Source organism: Anabrus simplex, chromosome 8 (assembly GCF_040414725.1).
Source record: "Anabrus simplex isolate iqAnaSimp1 chromosome 8, ASM4041472v1, whole genome shotgun sequence".
Taxonomy (NCBI): Eukaryota; Metazoa; Arthropoda; class Insecta; order Orthoptera; family Tettigoniidae; genus Anabrus; species Anabrus simplex.
Genome location: NC_090272.1, coordinates 224,916,991 through 224,942,266, shown reverse-complemented (window position 1 = coordinate 224,942,266; position 25,276 = coordinate 224,916,991). Strand labels below are relative to the sequence as shown.

At 38.8% G+C, this 25,276-nt stretch overlaps 1 protein-coding gene across 1 annotated transcript in view; it reads left to right on the top strand.

The window, feature by feature from the left end:
- Positions 1-25,276, top strand: part of Cda5 (Chitin deacetylase-like 5) — a 258,804-nt gene that overhangs the window by 164,461 nt on the left and 69,067 nt on the right. Inside the window, exons 2-6 of the mRNA XM_067152713.2 lie at positions 14,915-15,083; positions 16,667-16,801; positions 17,001-17,070; positions 17,815-17,964; positions 20,621-20,706. Of these exons, the coding sequence (XP_067008814.2) occupies positions 14,915-15,083; positions 16,667-16,801; positions 17,001-17,070; positions 17,815-17,964; positions 20,621-20,706 (610 nt within the window). The remainder of the gene's footprint in view (positions 1-14,914; positions 15,084-16,666; positions 16,802-17,000; positions 17,071-17,814; positions 17,965-20,620; positions 20,707-25,276) is intronic.

The following is a 25,276-nucleotide window of genomic DNA, read 5'->3' as shown; positions in this document are numbered from 1 at the left end:
GCCAAGTCAGGAAGTGAGAGTGTTCGTTCCAAGGAATGTAAATGTAATCCCTACATTTCCTAGTTTAGAGGTTTCCAAACTTGTAGATGTGATCCTGCACTTCCTAGTTTAGAGGTTTCCAAACTTGTAGATGTGATCCTGCACTTCCTAGTTTAGAGGTTTCCTAACATGTAGATGTGATTATGATGCTTGTTGTTTAAAGGAGCCTAACATCTAGGTAATCGGCCCCTAATCGTACGAAATGAGACGAAATGCAATCACAATTTAAAAGTCCAAAATTCATCCACTGACCAGAATTCAGAACGTGATGATGAAGAATAAATGGATGAATATGAATTTAAAACAATCAGTGGATCCGACCCGCAATGCCTCACCTTCCCACAAACTATAATACTGACCAAGGGACTGCTTCCGAACCACAATCCTGAATCGATGATGCTTGCTGTCTAAAGGGGTTCAAAATCCAGGTCAACGGTTCCTCATAATGGTAGTTATAGCTAGTAAAGTAGAACCATGGCATTTTTCATGTTGCGGTACTAATCAAAAGTAGCGTAAACTCACGGTGGTCCAAACATTACTACTCACAAGTATTGTACGTCGCACAGTTAACGCAGACCTATGGTGTTCCTCACATAATGGCGCCATTCGTAGGCAACGCAAACCCATGGTGCACCTCACACAGGTGTACTAATCACAGGGACTCGTACTATCCCGCAGTGTTCCTCACATAGTGGGCACAAATCACTGGCAACGCAGACCAACGATGCCGCTCATACAGTGGTACTAATCACAGGTACTGGAAACCCACAGCGAACCGCTCTCTGCTGCTACTAATCACAAACCTATTGTGTACCTAACATAGTGATACTTCTTGCAAGTAAAGGCGACCCATGGTGTTCCCCGTGTGATGGTACTAATCACAAGTAGTTTCATGGTTCTAATTCAATCAAACCTTGGTCGCCATTTTTAGTCACCTCTTACGACAGGCAGCGGATACCGTGGACGTTGTTCTACTGCCCCCACCCATAGGGGGTCCGTTAACCCATGTGTTCTGTATTATACAAATATATGCTGAAATTATGGACTTAACGTGATCACAAGGTATTTTTGTTAACAAGGATCGAGAAAGGAGAACAAACCTGGTGTATAGGCGAGTATGTGCAATGCTTATAGCCAATTTGAAACAGACTTCTTTGCCGAGTACCGGTCTGAACTAGAAATAAGTGGCATTCATTAATATTCAGAAGAAAACAAGACAACTACCACGATCATCGCCGCTAATTTGCGATCCCAGGTTGAGCGAGGCCCCCACCCTGCATTCTTCACACCAACTCCAGGGTCAACACTACAACTTATGCGCTTCGCCACGGGATCACCACTCTATTGCATGAAATCCCGTTTCAAGGACGGTTGGTCAGTTTATTTATGCATGTGTCGGTATTGTGAGAGTTGATTTAGAGAACTGATCCTTGGAAATGCTCCAGCAGCAAACCATCGAACATACCCTTAGGCCATTACGTGTTAGGAGAACGAAACAGAACAGAAAAGTCTCTAAAGCAAACAAAATAAGTCTGTAGTTTCATTTGACTGTTGATGGCGTGATGATAGCTAGGGGACCTCCAGTTTTACGTGGAATCTAAACCAGAGGGACGGGACATATCGTTTCAAATTTCCCGCATGCATTGACCAGTAATCGAATCGCGGCCTCCTTGGCGACAATCTAGTGACGACACCACCGAAATATGAAATTAAATTACTGGTTAATGATAATTATCTCGTATTTCTGTTCTGTTTAAACCCACGCACGTTCTAAGACGATTTTACGTGTACCCAATTATGCCTACCGCTGTGCAGTAATTATTAATACTGGTACCATCCAATTTTACAGCATTTAAAACCAGCATGTGCGCTTTACATTAGTCCAGGACACACATTATAAGCAATTCGTTAGATGACTAATCGAGAATTGACCGGGCGGATCAGTGGGCGAGCCTGATCAAGTGATCAAGGCTTATATGGAAACTGAAGCGAGCCATCAAATTTAATGGTTCTTTTTCACAGTGCGCGTGTTAAAGGGGAATAACCTCTCTCCCGTCATATCAGCACCGAACATAGCGAAACTCTCATTATTCTATAATGTTATTCCACAACACTATCGTCCTCCGTGGCTCAGTCGGCAGCGCGCCGGCCTCTCACCGCTGGATACCGTGGTTCAAATCCCGGTCACTCCCATGTGAGATTTGTGCTGGACAAAGCGGAGGCGAGACAGGTTTTTCTCCAGTTATTTCGGTTTTCGCCGTCATCTTTCATTCCAGCAACATTCTCCATTAACATTTCATCTGTCAGTCATTTATCATTGCACCACAGGAGTGCGACAGGCTTCGGCAGCCGACACATTTCCTATCCTCGCCGCTAGATGGGGCTTCATTCCTTCCATTCCTGACCCGGTCAAATGACTGGAAACAGGCTGTGGATTTTAATTTTAATTTCATTTCACAACAGTATCAATTCCTCCCTTATAAGTGTAGCAAGTTGGTATGTGAGGACGGCCACTTCTTAGGCTTCTCGTCCACTGAAAGCGGAAACCTGCGAACTGCGAGTTCGGATGAATCTGTGTGAAGTCAGTTCGTCCAAAATAGTTGGCAGATGTCATTAATAGGTCTACATAAAATTGGACTAACGGTTATAAACTACATTAGCGTCTATTTTTTTCGAGCAATATCTCAAACCCGTAAAATCTTCACGTGTCCTATATCACTGTACAGCAACAAAAATTACAGTGACAAAATGTAGACTATTATCTGTGCACTTTTTAGCGATAGATTTACACCCTAGTGCTGAATAGGTTGACTTCGGTTATCTTCGAGATTCGTATTGGCGACCTTTGAAACACAAACTAAGAATCGCTTATGATCGCTGTGCGACATCTGGCGTACACTTTACGTACTCGTACTGTTGTTGTTTACACAGCAAAGTCAAACTATAGAATTCATGCTACGAACACGTTTCGCATCGAGAAATGTTATATAGTATTATATATTGTGTGTGTGACACAGTTGTTGGCGTAAGATAATAAAAGTTTAGAAAATTCATATCGATCGATCATATCATCGATTCAATTCAGATTTCATTTCCATTCAGTTGGCAGTATTTCCGGAACCCGCAGTGCTCCCTCCTTACTCCTCAAACGAGTACAAAAATCTATCACTAAAAAGTGCGCGTACAATACAGTTATCCGCTTCGCGTTATGACAGATTCAAATAGCGCGATTCTCATATTTTTACCGAATATGGCAGCCGCCCCTGAGGTCAGAAATTATGCGGCTCTATCGGATACAATTTCAAACTTGCCTTCATCACAGCCATACAGATGGGTGAAAGGATACAGGTGACTGTTTCGAAACAGCCGACACTGCACAGAATTTCTTCGAAGCAGTGTACTGGCACACGGTTTGGTACTAAGAAACATAAGGCCTCCTTCAGCTTATTAACTCTAATAATAACTAACTTCGTTTAAATTAAACATCTGAACAAGGGATGTTTCGTGATAGCCAGTTGAAACATGAATCTCGCCCAACGAGCTAGAATAACGCATACCGTACTCTCAATATTTAATATCTCGTGGCCAGACGTATTCATTTCAGGCAAGAAATTAGTACAGCCCTCAGAACCACCCTGTACCTGCTTACACACTCTCTCTCATTAGTCACATACATCATTTCTTCTTCTTCTTCTTGTATGTTGTTGGGCTTAGTTTTAACTCTGTACCCAATAACCACACCGTTTGTTAATGCACTTATTTGTGTTGAAAGAATATCTGTAAGTTCTAGGTTGGTAATCCTGGGTAATGCAAGGTTTGGAAGTTGTTTTGCGTGGTTGAGGAAGAATCAGAGGAGTAGGCTTGTGCTGGTAAAGAATGATTAAATTATTAATTGGACCCTATGTTAGATTGTAATGAAAAGATAATATTCGCCGATATGTGATATCCATGATAGATATGGAATTTCTTCTATTATCGGTGAGCTGATTTGTACTGTTGTTAACATGTGTAGTTTAAAGGAATAGTCAGGTTATGTAATGTAAGTGTGAGAACGTTAGTGACAAGTGTAGGCTACTAAGGGTGACTTATATGGCGATTTTACATTCATCAAGGAAATTAGTGAGCATATTTACTAATGGTTCCGTAGGAGCATGAATAAGACAAGCGACACTAGTTGGTAGAGGAACGTTATGATTTATTAGTGCTTGAAAAAACTTTTTTCTTTGGTTAGAATAGTTACAACATTGGAATATTATGTGATGAATCGTACCACTTGCTTGCTGACAGGTGCAAATATCTGTGTCACTGATATGAAATTTATACTTATATTCGGGTGTAAGCGCATGATTGAATCGTAAACGGATTAGTGTAGTTATATGTCTTCTAGAGTAAGTGCCCATAGTGAACCAGGGGGTTCTTTGCAGTTCCGGTTGTAGTTGATAATAAGCTTTACCCTTCGTTTTTGCGGAATTTTTCCATAGAGAAGACCATTTTTGAAGTACGGTCTGTTTGATAGTAGGGGAATAATCCGTGTGTGGAATGGCGAGGTAATAGGGAAGTCCTTGTCCTTCAGCTGCAGCTTTAGCTAAACGATCAACCTGAACATTACCTGGTATGCTGCAATGACTTGGTATCCAAATTAATATTATATCATGCTGAGTTACGGGAAGGTTGTATAACAATTTACGGATGTTCCATATATACCAACTAGAAGATTCCTGCGGGGTTTTGATACTTTGAAGTACACTTAATGAATCGGTACAGATGATGGCATTGGGAATATTATATTGCCGTAAACATAAAAGAGTTTGGCGAATAGCAAATGTTTCAGCAGTGTATATGGAAGCGTTGGGTGGTAACGTAAATTGTTGCTGAAAGTTAAGCTGGGGGATGTAATAGGCAGCTCCAGTTCCCTCTGAAGTCTTAGATCCGTCTGTAAAGCAATTTGTGTATTGTTTATGCGGATTGAGAAATGCTTGGAAAGTTTTATTAACTAAAGTGGGATTATTCTTCAGATTACCCGGAAGGTGTTCGAAAGTAGTAGTTATGATGGAAGGGTGGTATGTAGATAAGTTGTATTCGTTAGAGTATGCCGGTAATGATCTTGTCTGTACAACATTATTTCTTAAGGGAAAAATGACTTCATATGCCAATAGAAGTGCCGGTATGTTGTTGACTTTCAATTTTCTACATATTTGGTACTCATTTAAAAGCTGCAATTTAGGTAATATGGGATGACGATTCAGAGCTATCTTTTTAAGTAAATATTTAGACGCTAGATATTCTCTTCGTATAGCCAAGGGTAGTTCTGCTGCTTCAACCAGTAAGGCATTGGTGGGTGTTGTCCGTAATGCACCTAATATGATTCGTAAAGCGTTGAATTGTAACGTGTCCAGTTTTTTTAGGTTGGTCTTTGACGCCGTATCGAAGAAATGGCAGCCATAATCTATCCTTGCCCGGATTGAATTTTTATATAAAAGTAGTAGTGTGGCCGGATCCGATCCCCAGTTTCTACGAGTTAAGGACTTAAGAATTTGGATTGTATTTTCAATGTTGGACTTCAGTCGGTCAAAATGTGTCTTCCAATTTAACTTATTGTCTATGAAAATTCCTAAATATTTGGTATAGGGTTGAATAGCAATATGGTGGCTAGCATATGGTAGTGCAGATTTGTCATATGTTCGTTTTTGGGTAAATATAACAGCTGCACTTTTGGAGTGTGTGATTTCTAAACCGTGGTGTTCCATCCACTCATGTATATGAGAGAGGGTTTGGGAGATGGAGTGACGACATTGGTCTACGGTATTTTGTGTGGTATAGATCAGTATGTCGTCTGCAAATTGCAATATACGTGCATGAGGAGTTACTACTCGTTCCAAATCACCTGTATAGAGAGTAAAAAGTATTCCACTTAATATATCCCCTTGCGGAATCCCGACATTGGCCTGTCGTGCACAAGTATTAAGTCTATAATTTTTCAAATTTAATGTTCGATTTAGCAAAAGGTTTTTAAATATATGAATAAGGGGTAGTGGGAAGTGTAACTTATGTAATTTTTGAAACAAAATGTGAAGATCAACATTATCGTAAGCTCCTTTGACATCGAGAAAAACCGCTATAGTAGCTTGTTTTCGGCACCGTGCTAATAAGAGGTCCGTTAAAAAAATATTTAAGGCATCTGTGGTACTTCGTCCTTTTATGAAAGCGAATTGACATTTTGGTAAATCATTATGATACTCTAATTGCCATATTAATCTGCGGAGAAGGATGCGTTGAAAGGTTTTACGTAGACAGGACCCTAATATTATACCTCTATAATTTTGAGGTTGTAAGGGATCAGTACCTGGTTTGTGTATTGGAATAATGTCAAAATTATTCCAGTCTGAAGGTATTACAGTATCTGTGAAAATTTTATTAAACCGGTTAAGAATAATGGATTTAGCTTTAGTTGGTAGAGAGCTGAGCATCTTGTAAGTTATAAAATCAGGCCCTGGGGATGTAGTTTTTTTATGTAGGGCGATTTCTAATTCCTGATATGTAATAGGATTCATCAAAGATTGATATTTATGAGAAGAGTATGAACAACTTAAGAGATAAGCAGGCTGAACAAAATCGGGTGTTAAATTACAGTAGAATTGATATAATTGGGGCGGAGATAAAGCTGTAGGTTGGGGTGTGTGCCGAGAGTTACTAAGAGAGCGAAGTTTTGCCCAGATGATCTTGCTGGATGTAGTACTGTTAATACTCTCTACGAAGGTTTTCCATGCGATTCGACGTTTATTGTTAAATAAACATCTAATTTTTGCACAGATTCGTTTATATTGCATGTAATTAGTAAAAGTAAAATGTTTTCGTAAATTTTGCAGCAGGTTTCGCCGTCGTCTAATCCAGACCTCACATTCTTGATCCCACCAACGGATTTTGAGCGTTGGATTATGATTGGTTGAGGTTTTGTAAATGATTGGATGATATATGTCGAGATACGATTTTATACAGTGTAAAAGCGAATCATATTCCGCGGATGGCGCTTTATAGGTATGACTGAACTGATCCTGAATAAATTGCGAAAAGAGATCGTAATCCATATTATTCAGATTGCGTATAGGTATCCGAGGAAGCGTGTAAGTTGAAAAAGACCTGTGGTTAGACCATGTAACGAGAATGGGGAAGTGATCACTACCATGAAGGTCCTTAATAGTTTGCCAAGATACTTTATGCGCTATGTCCGTGGTACATATAGTAAGATCTACCGCGCTCGGAGCATTTGTAGGTGCTGATAGCCGGGTAGGTGACCCATCATTAATTATGGTGAGATTGACTTGAAGAGAAGAGGTTAAGATATGAGTTCCTTTGGAGCTATTGCTCTTGCTTCCCCAAGTTACGTGATGAGCATTGAAGTCACCAAATATAATATTTTGCTTCGCACCGGTAAATTGGTTAAAAAAATTGGACCAATTATGGTAGGAACCATGTATATCGGGAGGGCAGTAAAAGTTAGAAAAGATAAAATCTTTTATTTGAATGCGCTGAAAGTAAGTGCCTGCAATAGCTTGTTCCGATGGGAGAAGATGATAGGGTATGCAATTCTTAATTACAATTGCAATTCCACCATATCCTGCACCATCTAATCGTTCAATAGTATATCCATTAATGCGAAAGTTAATGTAATTTGAAAACCATGTTTCTTGTAAGAAGATAATATCTGGTTGGAATTCGTTAATGAGTAGGATTAACTCATGTCGCTTGTTTACCACACTCCTACAATTCCATTGCAGTATCTGCATATTTAGTATCTAAAATGGGGAGGATTTTATCAAGTATCAACTTTAATAAATGTCGCCATTGGACATTTGGTCCCATTAGTTCCATCAGATTAACAAAATCGTCCTGGATCTCTTTGCGTATATCTTTAACAGGGGCTACTTTTGATGTGGAAGGGGTCATTCCCTGCTCGTTTTCGCTAGCAGGATTAGTAGAAACCGCCGGTGTACTAGTATGGGTGGTCGGAGGTTGGTGAGCTAGTGATTTTTCCGTTGGTGGGGTTCGTATTAGATTGAGATAGGTCTCTCGATCATAACCCGGGCGTGGTGGTGGACGAGGTTCCCGGTGTACATAGGTAGTGATTTTACGTTTACGCGGGTTGAAATTATAAGGTCTGCTTCCCAGAGTTTCAGCCAAGGATGGAAATTGATGTGGTAGTAAGGTAGGATTATAGTTAACGGGTTGCAGCCTATTTTTGGCTTCTTCAAAGGAAACGTTTTCTGTACACATATGCTTCTTAATGGCTGTCTGTTGTTGGTGCACAGCACATCGCGAGGATCCGACTTGATGATTCTGATCACAATGGAGGCATTTGACAAGCGTTTGTTGACAGTCCTTCGTGACATGGTTATTGCTGCATCGGCCACAACGAGGAGTTTTCGCCCGACAATTGAGGGCTGTATGTCCGTAACGTTGGCAATGTTTGCAAATAATAGGATTAAAGATGAAGACCTGAACGTCCAAAATGACGCTAAAAATAGAAATCTGCCGAGGGAGAACTTGAGTTTCAAAAGTGACCTGCACAGTTCCTGTCGGAACATACTCAAATGAATCATCGTTAGATTTCCTTCTTTTAAGGCGTTGGACACCTATAACCGGCACAGGTGAATCAATAAATTTCTTAAGTTCATCTTCAGTTAAAGTCAAATCTACTCCCCTTACTAAACCGACCCTGTAGACATTGGAGGAAGGTATATAAGCTTTCAGGTTTTTCTCACTGAGAATGGGGTGTTGCATAAAATGATTAGCATCGTCAGCTGTGAAACAAGTTAATTGGATCCGATTTTTTCCTTTTCTATGAATAGCTTTGATACCCGGAATTTTACGCTCATAAAAGAGCCTACCCAATGCCATTGGGTGTAAGTTGCCCACATTTTTGTTATCATTTGCTTCAACAAACACAAGATAGGGGCCCATATGATTGGCAGGGTATCGGGTCGCTGGTGGAATTTTACTTGTGGGTATTGGATGTGAATTAGTTTTCTGTTCATCCCCAATTGGAGGGTTATCAGATTGTTGAATGGCGGTACTAGCTTGTGTTGGGTTAGGCGTTCTATCCTCAAGAGAATCCATGGAGGCATCGTCCCCATTGTCTGAATTGAGAATAATTGAGTCAGTCATATCAACTGGACCATCTACCAATAAATTATCACCCTCTAGAAGGTTCGGACTACGATTAGTTCCTCCTCCCCCACTGGCAAATGCCATGGTGAGTAAATTACATGAAAAAACACAATAGCACTCAGAATATAGCACACGATATTTAATACTAAGTCACTCTGCTACGAAGGCAGCAACTTGCACACGCTAAGAGGAATAACACTCGTATTCGCTGGGAACAACCGCACTCAATGAGAGCTCGAACACGACTGAGACACATACATCAGACGCATTAACACATGCACACATCTGAAGAATGTGGGGAGGTGGAGAAAACGGAAGTACGAGGATATCTAGTATGAATGAAACACACGCGGAGGGGAAGGTTCAGTATTTGCTTCCCCGCCTGCCCACATGTCCCACTGGCTCGACAATGAAGGGAGAGGGGAATGAAGGGAGGAACTATACGGCTTCTTCAAGGGAACAGACGTAATGTCTATGTAAACTCATTGAGAGTCAAATTCTCCAGTTTCTTTGTAATTCTTGTGTGCGAAGTCTGGCTGAAATGATAGCGGTCTCGACTATGACTTCATAATCAAATGGGATCCCGCTCAACCACTGTAAGAAAGAATGACCCTTATTTTCGTCAATACAGGCCCTGTTAACTACTAGGCTGCTACTACTACTACTACTACTAACTGTTATCCTCAAAAACCAAAGTAAGCATAAGCTGGCATTAAACAATTATGATTATCAGAGACGCAAGGGCGTTTGGAAAACCGTTCCTGTGAAGTTATTGTCAGCGCTGTTCAAACAATTAAATGCCATATATTGGGGTGGGATTAAATCGTGCACACTTCATCGCAATTAAATTACAATGAATTAATTAATTGTTTTCCTTGATTAGGAAAAGCTGGTATAGCCAGAATAGACACATCTTAATCAGTTCCCGAAAAAATGGAGTTAGGAGTGGCCTCTTGAGTACGTAACGTCGCAAGCCACACCTCATGGAAGACGAACACATGTGACGTTGTCTTGGTTACTTCTTCATCCTCAGGATTGTCCAAAATCTTCGCCCAAACGTTACTCGTTTCCTTTTTCCACCCGGAATTCTTGTGATCGCGATTGTACATTACACTGCCTGATATATTCATTTATAGGAAGGGGAGTAAGGGATTGGAATAACTGACCATGGAAGATGTTCAATAAATTTCCAATTTCTTTGAAGTCGTTTAAGAAAAGGCTAGGAAAACAACAGATAGGGAATCTGCCACCTGGGCGACTACCTTACATCCAGATCAGTATTGATTGATTGATCGTTCAATTAAACGAACGTCCGCCATATTTTCAGTGGTTACATAAACAGGGGGCGTGGCTTTGGAATGATGTCGAAAATATGCATTATAGAATTACTGGTACAAAATTAAAGACCGTTAGCCGAAAATTTGGAGTGCGAAGAGCGCCACTTGCGGCGCGCGGCAAGCATCAACAGCTGATTGCAGTATACGGTAGGCCTACGTAGTTCGAAAAGGATATCAGGAGGAACGTCATACAATGACATATGAACAGGCCACGAAATCGGAACAAGAGCGTTACCTTACTTAGCTGTTGTGGTTAAGCGTAAATTACAATAAAAACCGTGGACATGAATATTTATGACGGAAATCCTTAAAACAAAAGCGAGCTACGATAGGTTACAATCTCATTCTAATCATACTTTTAAATGTGTTGCATCCCCATGACTACAACTATAACTCTTTAATGTAATTATTTATTCTAATGTGGGCGACATACGGTACTTACATTTTCCCCATTACCATATCATACTGAGGTTACTAGCTGAAAGGTAACCTTGAAAGTTGTCCATTATGAAGTGTAACCTAATTTTAAATATTAATGCGACTGGTATATTTCATATATTTCACAAACAGCAGTAATATAGTACATTTACCTTGCTTGGTGTCCGTTTGAATAAAATAGGCCTATATCAAACCAATGCCCCAGCATAACACAGTGACACAGCCTTCAGATTATGGAAAAAAAGAAAATAAAGAACCTGAATATTAAACTTCAATGAATCATACACCACCAACAAAACTTAACAAACATTAACAAAAGTTAACTCTCAAAGGCAAAAGATAAACAGGTACCAAGAATTCAAGAAAGCGTAAGTCGGAAAAAGAGAACATTATCAATCACTACGCGAACTTTTTAGTGATAGATTTTTGTACTTGGTTGAGGAGTAAGGACGGAGCACTGCCGTTTCCGGAAATACTGCCAACTGAATGGAAATGAAATCTGAATTGAATCGATACTATGATCGATCGATTTGAATTTTCTAAACCTTTACTACATTACGCCAACAACTGTGTCACACACACAATATATAATACTATATAATATTTCTCGATGAGAAACCTGTTCCTAGCATGAATTTTATAGTTTGGCTTTGCTGTGTAAACAGCAACAGAACCAGTATTTAAAGTGTACGACAGATGTCACATAGCGATCATAAGCGATTCTTAGTTTGTGTTTCAAAGGTTGCCAATACGAATCTCGAAGATAACCGAAGTCGACCGATTCAGCACTAGGGTGTAAATCTATCGCTAAAAAGTGCGCATATAATACACACCGGCATGCAACACCTTACTCCAGTTAGTGCAACCGTAAGCTGAGCACACGGCTGGTATTCTTAAAGGCGAGAATCTAACTTTTCACTTCTTAAAACTTAAGATATTCAATCACCACGCACAATCTCTCTTTCACCTGACTCGCTTTGTTTTGACAACTCAAAAGATGGCTGCCCTTTATGAAATTGTCTCCGCGAGGAGCGCTGATGTCAGGTGTAAAAAATATAAAGGTATAAAGCTCCTCTATGTTATTGCTAATAGCAGCGTAGAAAATGGTTGCATTTCTCAGATTCACACATTATACTTTTATTCCATTTTATCCGGCTGAAACTAGGAAGTTTTAAAACAAGCAATTTGTACAAGCCATGTTGTCTTATCAGCTACGGTAATTATTTTCTTTAATTATTAACAAAATGATTAGCGGAAATGCACGAAGAATGTCGTTCGTCGCAGCTAACCGATTTCTATAGCGCCACAGCAAGTAGTGAACACTTTGCATGTGCTGTAAAAAGGGTGGTAGGGGTATTTTTTCCAAGGTCATAGACCCTGACGTATAAAAAATGAAATGGCATATGGCTTTGAGTGCCGGGGGTGTCCAACGACAAGTTCGGCTCGCCAGATTGAAGGTCTTTTTGATTTGACACCCGTAGGCGACCTGCGCGTCGTGATGAGGATGAAATGATGATGAAGACGACACAAACGCCCAGCTCCCGTGCCAGCGAAATTAACCAATTATGTTTAAAGTTCCCGACCCTGACGGAAATCAAACCCGGGACCCCTGTGACCAAAGGCCAGCACACTAACCATTTAGCCATGGAGCCGGACCCTGACATATAATTCATCCGCTTGCCGCGCGCATTCGTTAATCTGGAAGCCTACTTAGTGTCTGTTAGTTTCTTAGTGTGTAGTCAAATGATGTTTAATTGTATAATCACGGCATACTTCTATTTAATTGTAATATATTGTTCCTTTGGTGAAAGTTTAATGTATACTATTGAATCAAAATCTCAAAAAAGCTATTATCATCCCATTGAAGTTGGTGAAACGTCAACGTTTACCTCTCTGTTGAAATTCACTCACGGAGTATAAAAAACGTACCATTTTATAGAGTTTTTAGTTTTACATATATATCCCCCCGCCCATCTCTGCGCGCTTATATTCCTCAGACCCGGGACCTTTTTGTTGTTTGTACCAACATTTGTATCCCCCCCGGGGTCACTTCTAATTCCCAATCACTGTTACTGATTCTTGTAAATCTTTATAAGTACCGTAATAATACTTTTAGGTGGTGGGTATCGTTTCACGTCATTTCCCTATGCTTTTTCACTCGCGACTGATCAAATCCAAGTTCCAGGCCCTCCTGCTGTGTTTCATTCCTTGAAATTAATTTCAACAGGCACAAAACCACAGCGGTTCATAGTGAAAATAGTTTATGAGAATCCGATATTTAACTGCTTGAAGAAGATTCCTACTTGAGAAAACTTATATAACTACAGTCCACAAACAGAAAAATATCATGTCCTTAACGTTCAAAGTACGGTAAGAGGTTGTGGATAACGTGAGCGGTGGTGGTAATTATTGTTTACACGGGCAGTACAACTGTTAAAAAAATATAAGCAACCATCGCCTATTAACTCTAATCAGAAGTGGAAAAGAAACATGTCAGATTCTTTGAAGAATCAAGATATTGGTGAAAGAAAGGGAAGGGATTGTAACTGAGATACTCCCTAAGCCTCCCTAATCTGACACCATCAGGGTCAGAAGAGAAGACAGATTGTCCAATCAGACAGGTTAGGAAATGAAAGTGAGGAGCCTGGTAGTCTACAGTTGATTTGAAACAATATCAGACTCGGCCAGTTCACCCCTACCCCTCCTCACTTATGCCGAATAATACACAGAAGCAACAGTATAAGTTAGCCAAGGGAAATCTTCATCCATTTCAATTGAAATTTTTTATTTATTATGTCCGTTGTTATGATGCAAAGGGCATTCATTTATCGAATCTCGTGTTCTGACTATCAGAAATTAATTGAACATTAACTTAACAGCTGTCTAGCTCAGGACTGATTGGAACTTGTTTCCTATGAGTGTTCAAATGTGATTTGTGTACACCTTTATCACTCCCTTCACAATTTTATATTTCTTTTGCTAGATTAATGTAGGAAACAGATTGATGTACTTCCTTTTTGATCACTAAAACTATTTACACTACTAGGATAATTTGCATTTACACTGTCACAGTACTGTTTCTTCTAGCTTCTCAGAAAACATTTAAGAAAATACCAAGGAATGTGACACCTGGGCAACAGCCCTAAATGCAGATCAATGGTGATTGATTGATTGATTGATTGATTGATTGATTGATTGATTGATTGATTGATTGATTGATTGATTGATTGATTGATTGATTGATATTAAATATGAATGTAGAGTTGCCTGATTGCTTAATTTAAGCTCATTACTTGAATTCAATTTTTAGATTCTTTCGTATTGTTTTAGAATCAAACATGAAACACTTTACTATATTTTTTTCATTATGATACATATACAAGAACTCTTAACTTAATACTAAATACCCTTGCTGCATACAAAATATTTCCTAACAACAACATAATGGACTGCATCATGCAGTCAGCTCTTTTATTGTGTAACGTCTTGATGGACAAAAATACATGGCAGGTCAGTTATCCTTTCGTAACACAGGGTTCTCCAGAAAAAAATTGCTAAAAATAAAACTATTTACAGTAGGTGGATGCCTGCATAACAACATCGAAATATTCTGTTATTGTTCATTATATTGAAATGTCTCTTCTTTGCCAAAAATAGTAATAACTCCATATTCTTTAAACAGATAGAAACATACAAATTTTAGTCAGCTTGTAAGGGGGGCTCTGAATCCATCCCTGTGTGAGTAATATTCATCAATGTCATTTTATTTGACTGTGTACAATGCAGAGAATGTTCAAAAACTGATCAACATGGATGGTATTGTGGGGAAACTACAGGGAGGTGTCTTATTCTGCTTTCTGAATGAACCTATGTCTATCTGTGCTTCCTTTTCACATTGCTTTGCTGTCTATAATAGTCTATGATATGTGTTACAGGGCCAAGTGTAAGTCAGAGGAGAGGTCGTCTGGGCACAGGGACCCCTGTGGACTTTGACTGTCCTGAAGAGTTTGGCTACTACCCACATCCTGGTGACTGCACTCAGTACTATGTGTGCGTCTTTGGTGGAGCACTCCTTGAGTCTTGCACCGGGGGACTTATGTACAGGTACGTTCCCCACTCTTACACATTTATTTCCCTCAACCATGGTCATAATAACTTCACCCTTCTAGATCTCCTGAAAATATTATAAAATATGTTTTCTGCAGTAATCAAATAATTTGAGACTGATTTTAGGAATAGCAGATTTGGGAAAAAGAAGTGGTTGACAAAGTTTTGGTGGACAACAATGAGCTATAAAACATTTACCTTAATCAGTTAATTCTTTCAGTAAGTTTAAGATTTATATAAGAGATATATTAAGTAGTTTGGTATAATTAGTGTATATCAGTTCTTATGTACTAAAACTGATAAAAAATCCAAACCTCAAATTTGATTTCCTAATGTTACAGTTGGGAAACATTTCTAACATACACGGTATTTATATAACACATTTACCCTCTTGTCTTGTAAAAACTCCCACATTTTTATGAAAGGGTACTAAGATTCCTTTCGGCAGTTTATTCCAAGTGTCAATACCCCAGTTTGTAAAAGAGAATTTTGTATACCAGTAGTTTGTCTTCAGAGCCCTCTTTCTAATTTTATATAAATGGCCATTCTTTCCCAGGTAATCAGGATTGAGCATTCTTACTTTGATTTCTGCCCAGGCTGGCTAATCTTTATTTGCCCTGTACACCCCTTGAAGACACTGTATGTTCCGTCTATGCTGCAAGGATTTCCATCCCAAAGTTTTAATCATTTCTGAGACACTCTCATTGCGCAAAAACTTTCCAAGTACAAATCTTGCTGCCTTCCTCTGAATCATTTCAAGTTAGCCGATGTAGGTAGGTCCCATATGTTTGTAGCATATTCAAGCACAGACCTTCCAAGTGTTTTGTATGCAAGATCTTTGGCTTGCCTGCTACTACTCTTCAGGTTTCTCATTACAAAGTATAACGACTTGTAAGCTCTGTTTACCACGTTCTCCACGTGCTCTCCTCAATTTAGGTTTTGATTTACTTTTATCCCCTAGTAGCAGCACGATTCTAGATTTGTTCATATATGTATGTTCAAAATTTATCTTTTTCCTTGTGTTTAAAAATGCAATGCATTTACTTTTAGTTGTACTAACTTCCATTTAGTTTTTCTGTGTCCACTCTTCTAAACACTCCAAATCACTTTGTAGTTTTTTTAGCAACTGATTGCAACATAAATAAGGGAAAATCAAATTAAAGTGAGTTTGTTATCATAGACAAATGGTCTGGCATATTGTATGTATGACATAATTATGTGTTAAGTCTAAAGTAACCATTTTTTGGAAGGCTCAAAGTGGGACAACTGTTTTAAACTGACAACTTCTGGAGGAACAATGTAGGACACTAGAATTCTGAAAGGTTTAAAATAGAGAGGAGAGGTTAAATTTCTGTACAAATCAGTCTTAATTGTATATCAACAATACAATTGTTTTAAAATGTTATTGTTATCCACTTTTAATTCAGACTTTCGGTAGTGATTGATTGTAAACAGACATGATTGTGAGCCTTCAAACTCTTAATCCAAATATCTAAATGTAATCTTGACAGTTATAATAAAGTTTTAAAGAAAAGGTGTTATAGTTGAAGTCACTTGAAAATCTCTCTCTTTCATTTCAGTCACGAACTTCAAACTTGCGATTGGCCTCGTAACGTCGGCTGTGGTGGTGAAGGTGGCGAGACTGCAACCATCAGTACAGTTCGTGTTACGGACCCCCGTACTCGACAACCAACAACTCCTACAGGACCTTCCAGGTGAGAGCATCCCTTCTGCCATACTGCTTACTTAGGTTTGTAAGTTGGGGAAACACTTTTGTGCTGTGTGTATATTCTGAATGAACAAGTTTTTTCATTCTTATAAAATTTACTGCTGCTTTATATACAGTACTTTGGAGTACACTTGGCATAGAAAGATTATAATTATTGTTAAATGGACTGTTCTTAATATTTTCAGATCACCCCCATTGTCTTCTAGAGGTCAGTCTGATCAACAACAGAGACAGCAACAAGAAGAAATTGCTAAGGTAATAATACAAGTTAAAATCAATCAATCAATCAATCAATCAATCAATCAATCAATCAATCAATCAATCAATCAATCAATCAATCAATAACAAAGAAACAAACAAGCAAACAAACAAACAAGCAAATGGACCACCTCGTTTGTTTTGAAACATGAAAACCGATCACCTCTTGTTGCTATCTTGGTACACTAGAAGCTAAATCCCATTTTCTTCAGTTAGTCACAGATAAATTAGTTGCCCAGCTCCTTGTCTGAATTGTTAGCATACTGAGCTTCGGTTCAGAACGCCCTGGGTTTGATTCCCAACCGGGCTGGGGATTTTAACTGCATGTGATTAATTCTATAAACTAAGGGGCTGGGTGTTCGTGATTATCTTAAGACTTTTTCATCTACATAAAATATACTTACCACATTACCTTAGAAACACGTAATAGTGAATATATCATTTCACATAGGGTTGGCTCTAAAACTGGATGAAATCTACATCATTAACTGACCCCAATAAATTAGGAAAGAAGTCTAGGGAAAAGCATAAGAAATTACAAATAAATTTACATTAAAAGATAACAACAATCCTATAAAATCATTGGAAATATTCCCCATCAGCAACAAATATGCATATTCATGCTCTGAAGTACAGCTTTTGTAATGCCCATTGACTGTGCGCTTACATATCAAAACAAATGTGCACTGTATAAATGTCATCAAATCTTGAAAGTTGAGCATCTTGGACTATGTTTTTCAGCACCAGCTCTATGCTGATGACTTGGGACCAGCTGAGGAGATTGAGAGCGATCGTCAGCAGCGAGTTTACCGGGGCCAGCCATCGACACTCGGACAGGTAGCAAGAGATCGAGATGGATTGAGGCACTCACCAGTCACCAATGCCATTCCAGTAAATATCATTTTACTAATCTTTATAACCGTTTGGATAGTGTCAAGGTTACATGTAATCAATCCAGTATCAAAGGAATAAATGTGGAAAAAGTTTTTAGCCTCATTATATAATTGGGCATTCTGTGCATCATGATACCTTCAAAGCTAAGTCTATCACATTTTCATTTCAAAGATTATGTTGTCTGATCTTTCCAACCATGGTTCATTTGAGCTGTCTTTCCTCATGATCCAAGTCTCATAACCACAGATCATCACAACTATCCACTATATCTTGCTTGAATATCACCTGGGGTGATTATTCCCTACTTTTTGTTTAGAATATTGTTTTCATTATTTTAGTTAATGGTGATTCAGTCTGATGACAAAATGTAATATAATTGTGTCATGTGGGTTATCAGAGTCCTTAAAATGTAAATCACCATACAGAGAGGTACTGTGTTTTACTATCCATTACATTTATTAAACTACCATTTAGTTGTTTATCATCATCATCATCAACATCATTTCAGGTATTAGTCCTACAGAAGAACTGTTACGGTCTATACAAAAGATTTACATTTTCACACCATCTCTTCCTGGGGCGTCCCAGAGATCTCTTCTCATCAGGGCAGTAGTTTATGACTGCTTTGGGGATCCTGCTTCTGTCCATCCTGTTTAGGTGTTCTAGCCAATTTCTCTGGTATTCATAGATGTATTCCAATACAGGTCTGCTTTTAAGGTCATTCAGCACATCTGCATTTCTTTTGTGTTCCCACTTAGTGACTCCTGCTGTTCACCGCATGTATTTCATTTCAGCTGTAGTTATTCTTCTCTCTTTAGTTATTTATAAGTTCTCAAATTAAAATTTTCCACAAGACACAGATTTTACTCTCGATCACAGCACACGCTAATACACACTCGGGGTGATCACACAGCACTTCGCAGTGTGGAACTCCTGCTCCCCAACCTGCCTCTTGCAGTGCAGCCTCATTCCAAAACAGTTCACTTCCCAGCTTGCCACTGACTCACTCAGGAGTAAATGACTCCCTTCGGTTTCACTCTTTGTATAGGCCATCAGAAGATTCTAGTTGAGTCCACTTACAGATCATCCTGGGCACATTCCTCATTGTTAATTAGCGTCCAGCTTCTTCTGGGTAGGATCTTCCTTTACGAAGGAAAGAATTTAATGCATCCTATTCAATACGTATATATCCTTCTTTAGATAGAGTAATTCTAACCAGACATATTTCTTCAGTGAAAATGTTAAAAACTACATGATTAATATTAAAAGAATGTTATTAAAAAACACAATGAGAAATAATGTATAAGAGCATGTGCAACGTGATGAAGTTAATACAATGTGAGGTAGTACGGTAACAAGATTGAGAAAATCTTAGTCTGAAAGTATAGTATGTCGCACTAAGAAACAAGGATGAAATCACAAAACTAAAACTTGAGAAACAGTCTGTCTTCATTGAGTCACATACTCAAAAAGTCTAGAGGGCAACAGGAGTACAAGAACATATTTTCAGAGAAACAATGCCAAGTGTTGTGTGTGTGACTCAGTAGAGGAAACCGTCAATAAAATCCCAATCTGTAATCTAAAGATGGATATATATGTATTGAATAGGAGGAAGCAATAAATCTTTTCCTTTGTGAAGTGAAAACCGTCAATACGGAATTATTTTAATATCTTGTAAAGGGTCTTCCTTATCATGAACCTCAGCAATTTGTTATACAAAATTTCCTTTTATAGAAAATACTGTATATTGATTTTTCCATTCTTTCAATATAATCATATTTCAAAATCATATATTATACACAATTGTAATTCATCAACAGAATTTCTTTTGAAACAATCTTGATTCACATTAAAAGATTGATGTAGTATGCATTCATATTTTGTTCAAAATTCATAGTGAAAAATATTATTGAATAGTTGAGCAGATGTGGAAATGACTAGAATGCAGGAGATGTTTGTAACACATAATGCTGTGGATGTTTTACTTACAATCGTAAACACACACTAACACACATGCTCAGGTGATCACACAGTATTTAAAGATAAAAATTTCATGATGTTCTGTATTGAACTGTATCACAATTAAATTGAAATAACAAATAAACATAGTTCAACCTATTCAATACAAGTAAATAAGAAATGTAGTGTTACATTCTTATTTAATTATAAGCGGAAGCGGTACCGGTTTCGACCACAATCTGGGTCATCATCAGCCAAAAAGACTCATCCTTTAATTTCTTATTTACTTATGCATTGTTTTTGTATTTTTATTCGGCTGACGATGACCCAGATTGGGGTTGAAACCGGTACCGCTTCTGCTTATAATTAAATAAGAATGTAACACTACATTTCTTATTTACTTGTATTGAATAGGTTGAACTACGTTTATTTGTTATTTCAATTTAATTGATCACACAGTACTCAGGTGCATAGAAATCTGTAAATGTAAATAGAAATCAACAATTTGCAAGCACTGTTGTTTTGCTCATTGCTGCTGCAGCCTCATTGTCGCTACTCCACTGGAATCATCAGCTCTCACCAGCATTGTAGTTTCCGCCAAATCCCCAGACTCTCAGCCTTCATTGTCACAATATTATTTTGTATTTAGGAAATACTTAAAAATAAATTACAAAGTTCTTTGCTCTATTTCCAGTCTCCTGCTGGTCGAGTTCCTTCTGGTGATAAGATCGCAGTCATCTCCTTTGGAAATCAGCAGCCTCCTCAGAACACACAGTACAGGTCTGGTCTCACTCTCTTAACATTAATTCAAATTACATTTTTGATGGACCATTTTCAAAAATATGTTTGTATATTTTTTCTCATTTATATGATCTAGGAATGTATTTTATTTTCATAAATTGCATTAGTATCACATAAGTGCTTTAGGGTTATGAATCAGTCTTGCACCGAGCCAACTCACTGGATTTCTAACTCGATTAAGTTTTATGTCAGGCCAATCCACCTCATCCCACCAGACAGCCAATTCAACTCGACCAGCCTACACACTATTTGAGTGGGTTACTTTGAGACAGGTTTGCTTAACAAAGTGCGGGGTTCACAACAGAATTTCTGGCTCACTGTAGCTGGCGTAGACTCCACTAGCAGGTGTTTACAGCCAAGAAAAATTTACAGAGTACCTTTTACAGGGTAATTAAAAGTGTTCTCTGTACTTTGTGCAGTTTTGTTGAATGTTAATAATACATGCATTACAGTCCTTGCACTCAAAATCAGTTGAAAACGGTAAGTTTCAAATAATCTGCTGGCCAATTAAGTGACACTCAGTAAAAACATATTATTGGCCTCTAAATGTATAAGTTTCCTAAGTGAAAATCAATTTTCCTTATCCATAGAACCCAAAAGGGAATAAAATGATATGTGGCCATTTGAAAAATCAATACAGACGTATACGAGGGGGATCAAATATAAACGTGATTTTATTTTTTATTCAAATTTATTGAAAAACACACGGGAATTACAATTTATTTTTCCACATAGTTTCCTACTTCGGAAATGTATTTGTCCCAGTATATAGGCAGCATTTTTAGGTCCTTATCATAAAAAGAATAGGGTCGTGTAACCAGCCAGTTGCACACGAAGTCTTCAACACTCTCGTCATCTTCAAATCGTTGCCGCCCTAGAGCTTCTTTAAGCGGTCCGAACAAATGGAAATCGCAGGGCGATAAGTCCAGGCTTGAAGAATGATGATCAATAGTCCAGTGTATTTCCTGTAGCTTGGAGACAGAGGAGGATGACCTGTCGAATCAGTTGGTCTTGTCTTTTGCGGTGATATGCAACCCTTGCCTTGTTCAACATTTCACAGTAATAAGCAGCATTGATTGTGCGTTGCTCATGCAAAAAAAAAAAAAATCAGCAAAATGTCTCGCCGATTGAAAAAACGGTTGCAAGAACCTTGCCAGCTGACAGTCGAGTCTTGGTTTGCACAGGTGCTGCCTCCCCTTTCCTCCACCACTCCTTACAGGCTTGTTTGGATTCGGGAGTGTAGTGTGGGACCCATGTTTCATCACAGGTGACGATCTGACTCAAAAATGCATCACCTTCTTCCGCAAATCTTGCTGTAAACCTCTGACAGATCTCCAAACGTGTCAATTTCAGGTTTTTGGTCAAAAGATGAGGGAGCCATCTGGAACATACTTTATGGAACTGTATATCATTTGTGGTGATTGCTTGATAGCTCCCATAACTGATTCCAACTTGTTCTGTAATTTCTGATACTCTCACCCGTCAATCGTCGTCAATAATGCCTTTAACCACACAAATGTTTTTGTCTGTTATGCTGGTCCAAATACGGCGATCTTGTTGCTGATTTTCCACACGTTCTCGTCCTTTCTTGAAATTTTTTATGCCAGGCAAACAAACGCGTCCTTGACAATGTTTGATCACCTGCAGTCAATCTCTGGCAAATTTTCGCCACTGTAACTCCTTCACGAGCAAGAAATTGTATAATTATGCATTGCACAGTGGAGGGGTGCACCTGTTGCTCCGACATCGTGAGCGTTAATGACGAAATGGCGGGAAATATCTAACAGCATGCTTTCCCCACTCCTAACAGTCCCGCCTAAGCATAGCATTAGTGCGGGGCCAGTCCTACAAACTGTTGATGTTCAGGAACAAAAATCTTGTTTATATTTGATTGACCTTCGTATTATAAAGTTCTTATCTGCCAAAAAAAAAAAAAATAGATTCATTCTTCTACTGTAAATTTCAGACATGCAACGCCTCTCATTAACACTATAAAAATATATTCTTGGCTTAGTAAAGCTGACTTGCAAAGTGATGTCTTTCTGTGAGCTAGTCCAGATTGGCTTGGGCTGTTGCTGTCGTGCTGACATTGGCCCATCAGGTCAACACAGGCAGAGTAAGAAAAATGGCAGATATGGAATGAAAGGTGCTGTCTGGCTCTTAGTGAGATATCGTGCAGGACTCTGATATGAGTATTGTAAGTTTTAGACTTTTAATCAAGTAATACCATACGGATTTTACTTCCTTTCTTTGAACTACTGCCGAGTTTCCCCATGCTTGATCACCAGTTCCATAAAATGTTTGGAAAGAGGATTTTTCTTCTCTTGGTATTTGTCTAATGTCACACTAACTTGCAAAGAACTTCCATGACAATCAGAGAGAGAAGGGCCAGGACTGGGAAAATAGTAGTCATGGCCTAAATTAAGGCACAGCCTCTAGCATTTGCCTGGTCTCAAAATGGAGAATCTGCAGAAAGCTACCTGCAAGGCTGCTGATGACTGGTTTCAAACCCACCATCCTCCAAATGCAAGCTTAGGGCTACATGATCTGTAATGTGCAGCGAACCTGGCAAAGAATAGAGCCCTGAATCCAAGTTTGAATTGCATGACAGATTTTCACTATTGGACAACATACTGAAATGATTTTCAAGGTGAACCTGATTGTCTTTAAGATTTTACAAGCTGTTGCAAGTAATAATAAAATATTTGGCGAGAAAATTAGAAGTATGGGTGAAGAGGGTATTGCCTTACTCCATTCAATCTGCAGAAAAATGTGGAATATGTGATATGGCCTCGAGGCTGGCTTACTCCCATATTCATACCCTTACACAAAGGGATTCATACTGGACTGCAGTAACTAACGCATGCCAGCAAAGTTCTACTACATATTATACAACACCACCTATGGCCATTTTTCCAGAGAGAAATTCCTTCAGAACAGGTAGGTTTTGTTCAAGGTTGAGGCACAAGGGAGCAGATACTTAACATCCAACAACTCATTGAAAAGATGTATGAATTCAACATACCAATGTTGATTTGCTTTTTAGTTTACAAGAAAGCATTTTACTGTGTTTGTTCGTGCAAGCTTTGGGAGGTATTGCACGAAATGGGCATTCTTCCTCACCTTACTGCTTTGATAAAAAGCTTACATGGAAACAATACCACTCAAGTCACTCTGGACTGTGGCTTATCAGCTAGCATGGAGTGTCAGTTGGAGGAAGTATGTTACAGAATCAGCGTTTTGCTGGTGATACTATTCTACTGGCAAGCAGTGAAGATGAATGTGCTGAATTGTTTCTCATCATCATCATCATCATCATCATCATCATCTTCATTTCCCGTTTCCAGCTTCCCGGGTCAGGTTGTGAATGAAGGACCTCCAACGTTGCCTGCCTCTCCACTACTCATCTCTTGTTTTTAAGTACATCTTCTGGGTTTTTTCTTCCCCTCTTCTCTGTGCACTCCCACACTGAAACTGTCCACCTCTTTTGGGGTCTTCCTCATGGACTTTTTCCTGTTAACTTCTCTGAAAAAGCTTTTTTTGGCACTCTCTCTTCTCCCATTCTCATCATATGCCCATACCACTTTAGCTTTGTTGTTTCTATCCTGTCTTGAAGTTTCAAGATTCCTGTCCTTTTCCTTATCTCTTCATTTCTAATTCTATCCTTTCTGGTCTTGCCTTCGATACCTCTTAGGAATTTCATCTCCACTGCCTGTATTCTACTCTCCTCTTGTTTTGTTGTAGTCCACGATCCAGCTGCATAGGTTAGTATGGGTTCATAATAGATCGAATATAATACTTTCTTACACTTCTTCGCGACATCTTGGTTTCACAAAATACCCCTTACACTCTGGTAGAAGCTGTTTGCTCGTTGTTTGTTGAGTACGAGTGAATTGTTGCTGTGGGTAGAAAATTAAAAACTTCAGCTTGGCTTAAAAGTGAATCTTAGCAAAACCAAGGTGATGATTGTTCATAGAGGAAAGAAGCACCAATTCATAGGTCGTCTAGCAGGCTTGGATGTTGTTAATGAATCTGTTTATCTTGTATCTTTGCTGAGCAACACTGGCAGCTGCAAGAAAGAGATCAGAAGAATTGCTCACGGAAAAGTTGTTATGGATAAGCCCGAACGATCTGGTGTTACCGAGCAATCAGTAGAAACACAAAGAAACGTCCCGTTTGTGTCTTAGTATTTTCAGTCTTCTTCTATGGGTATGAATCATGAACAGTGAAGGTCAAGGCAGTGTTGGAGGAGAATGCTATGATTACCTTGGATGGAGAAAAGACCTAACTCTTCCATAATCAAAGAGCTTGTTATCCTGAATCGACTTTCTACCCTTGTTAGTCGGAAAAACCCTGCATTTCCTTTGACATATATTAAGGAGATAAAATAGTCTTGAAAAACGAATTGTTTAAGAAAAAATAAATGGTATCAGGCTGCCTAGAAGGTGGATAGAGCACATCAAAGATGAAACTCATGCATCTCTTAGAGTGACAATACGGAAAGCAGAAGACTGCAGACAATGGCGACTGCTGTTGGACACCGGAACTC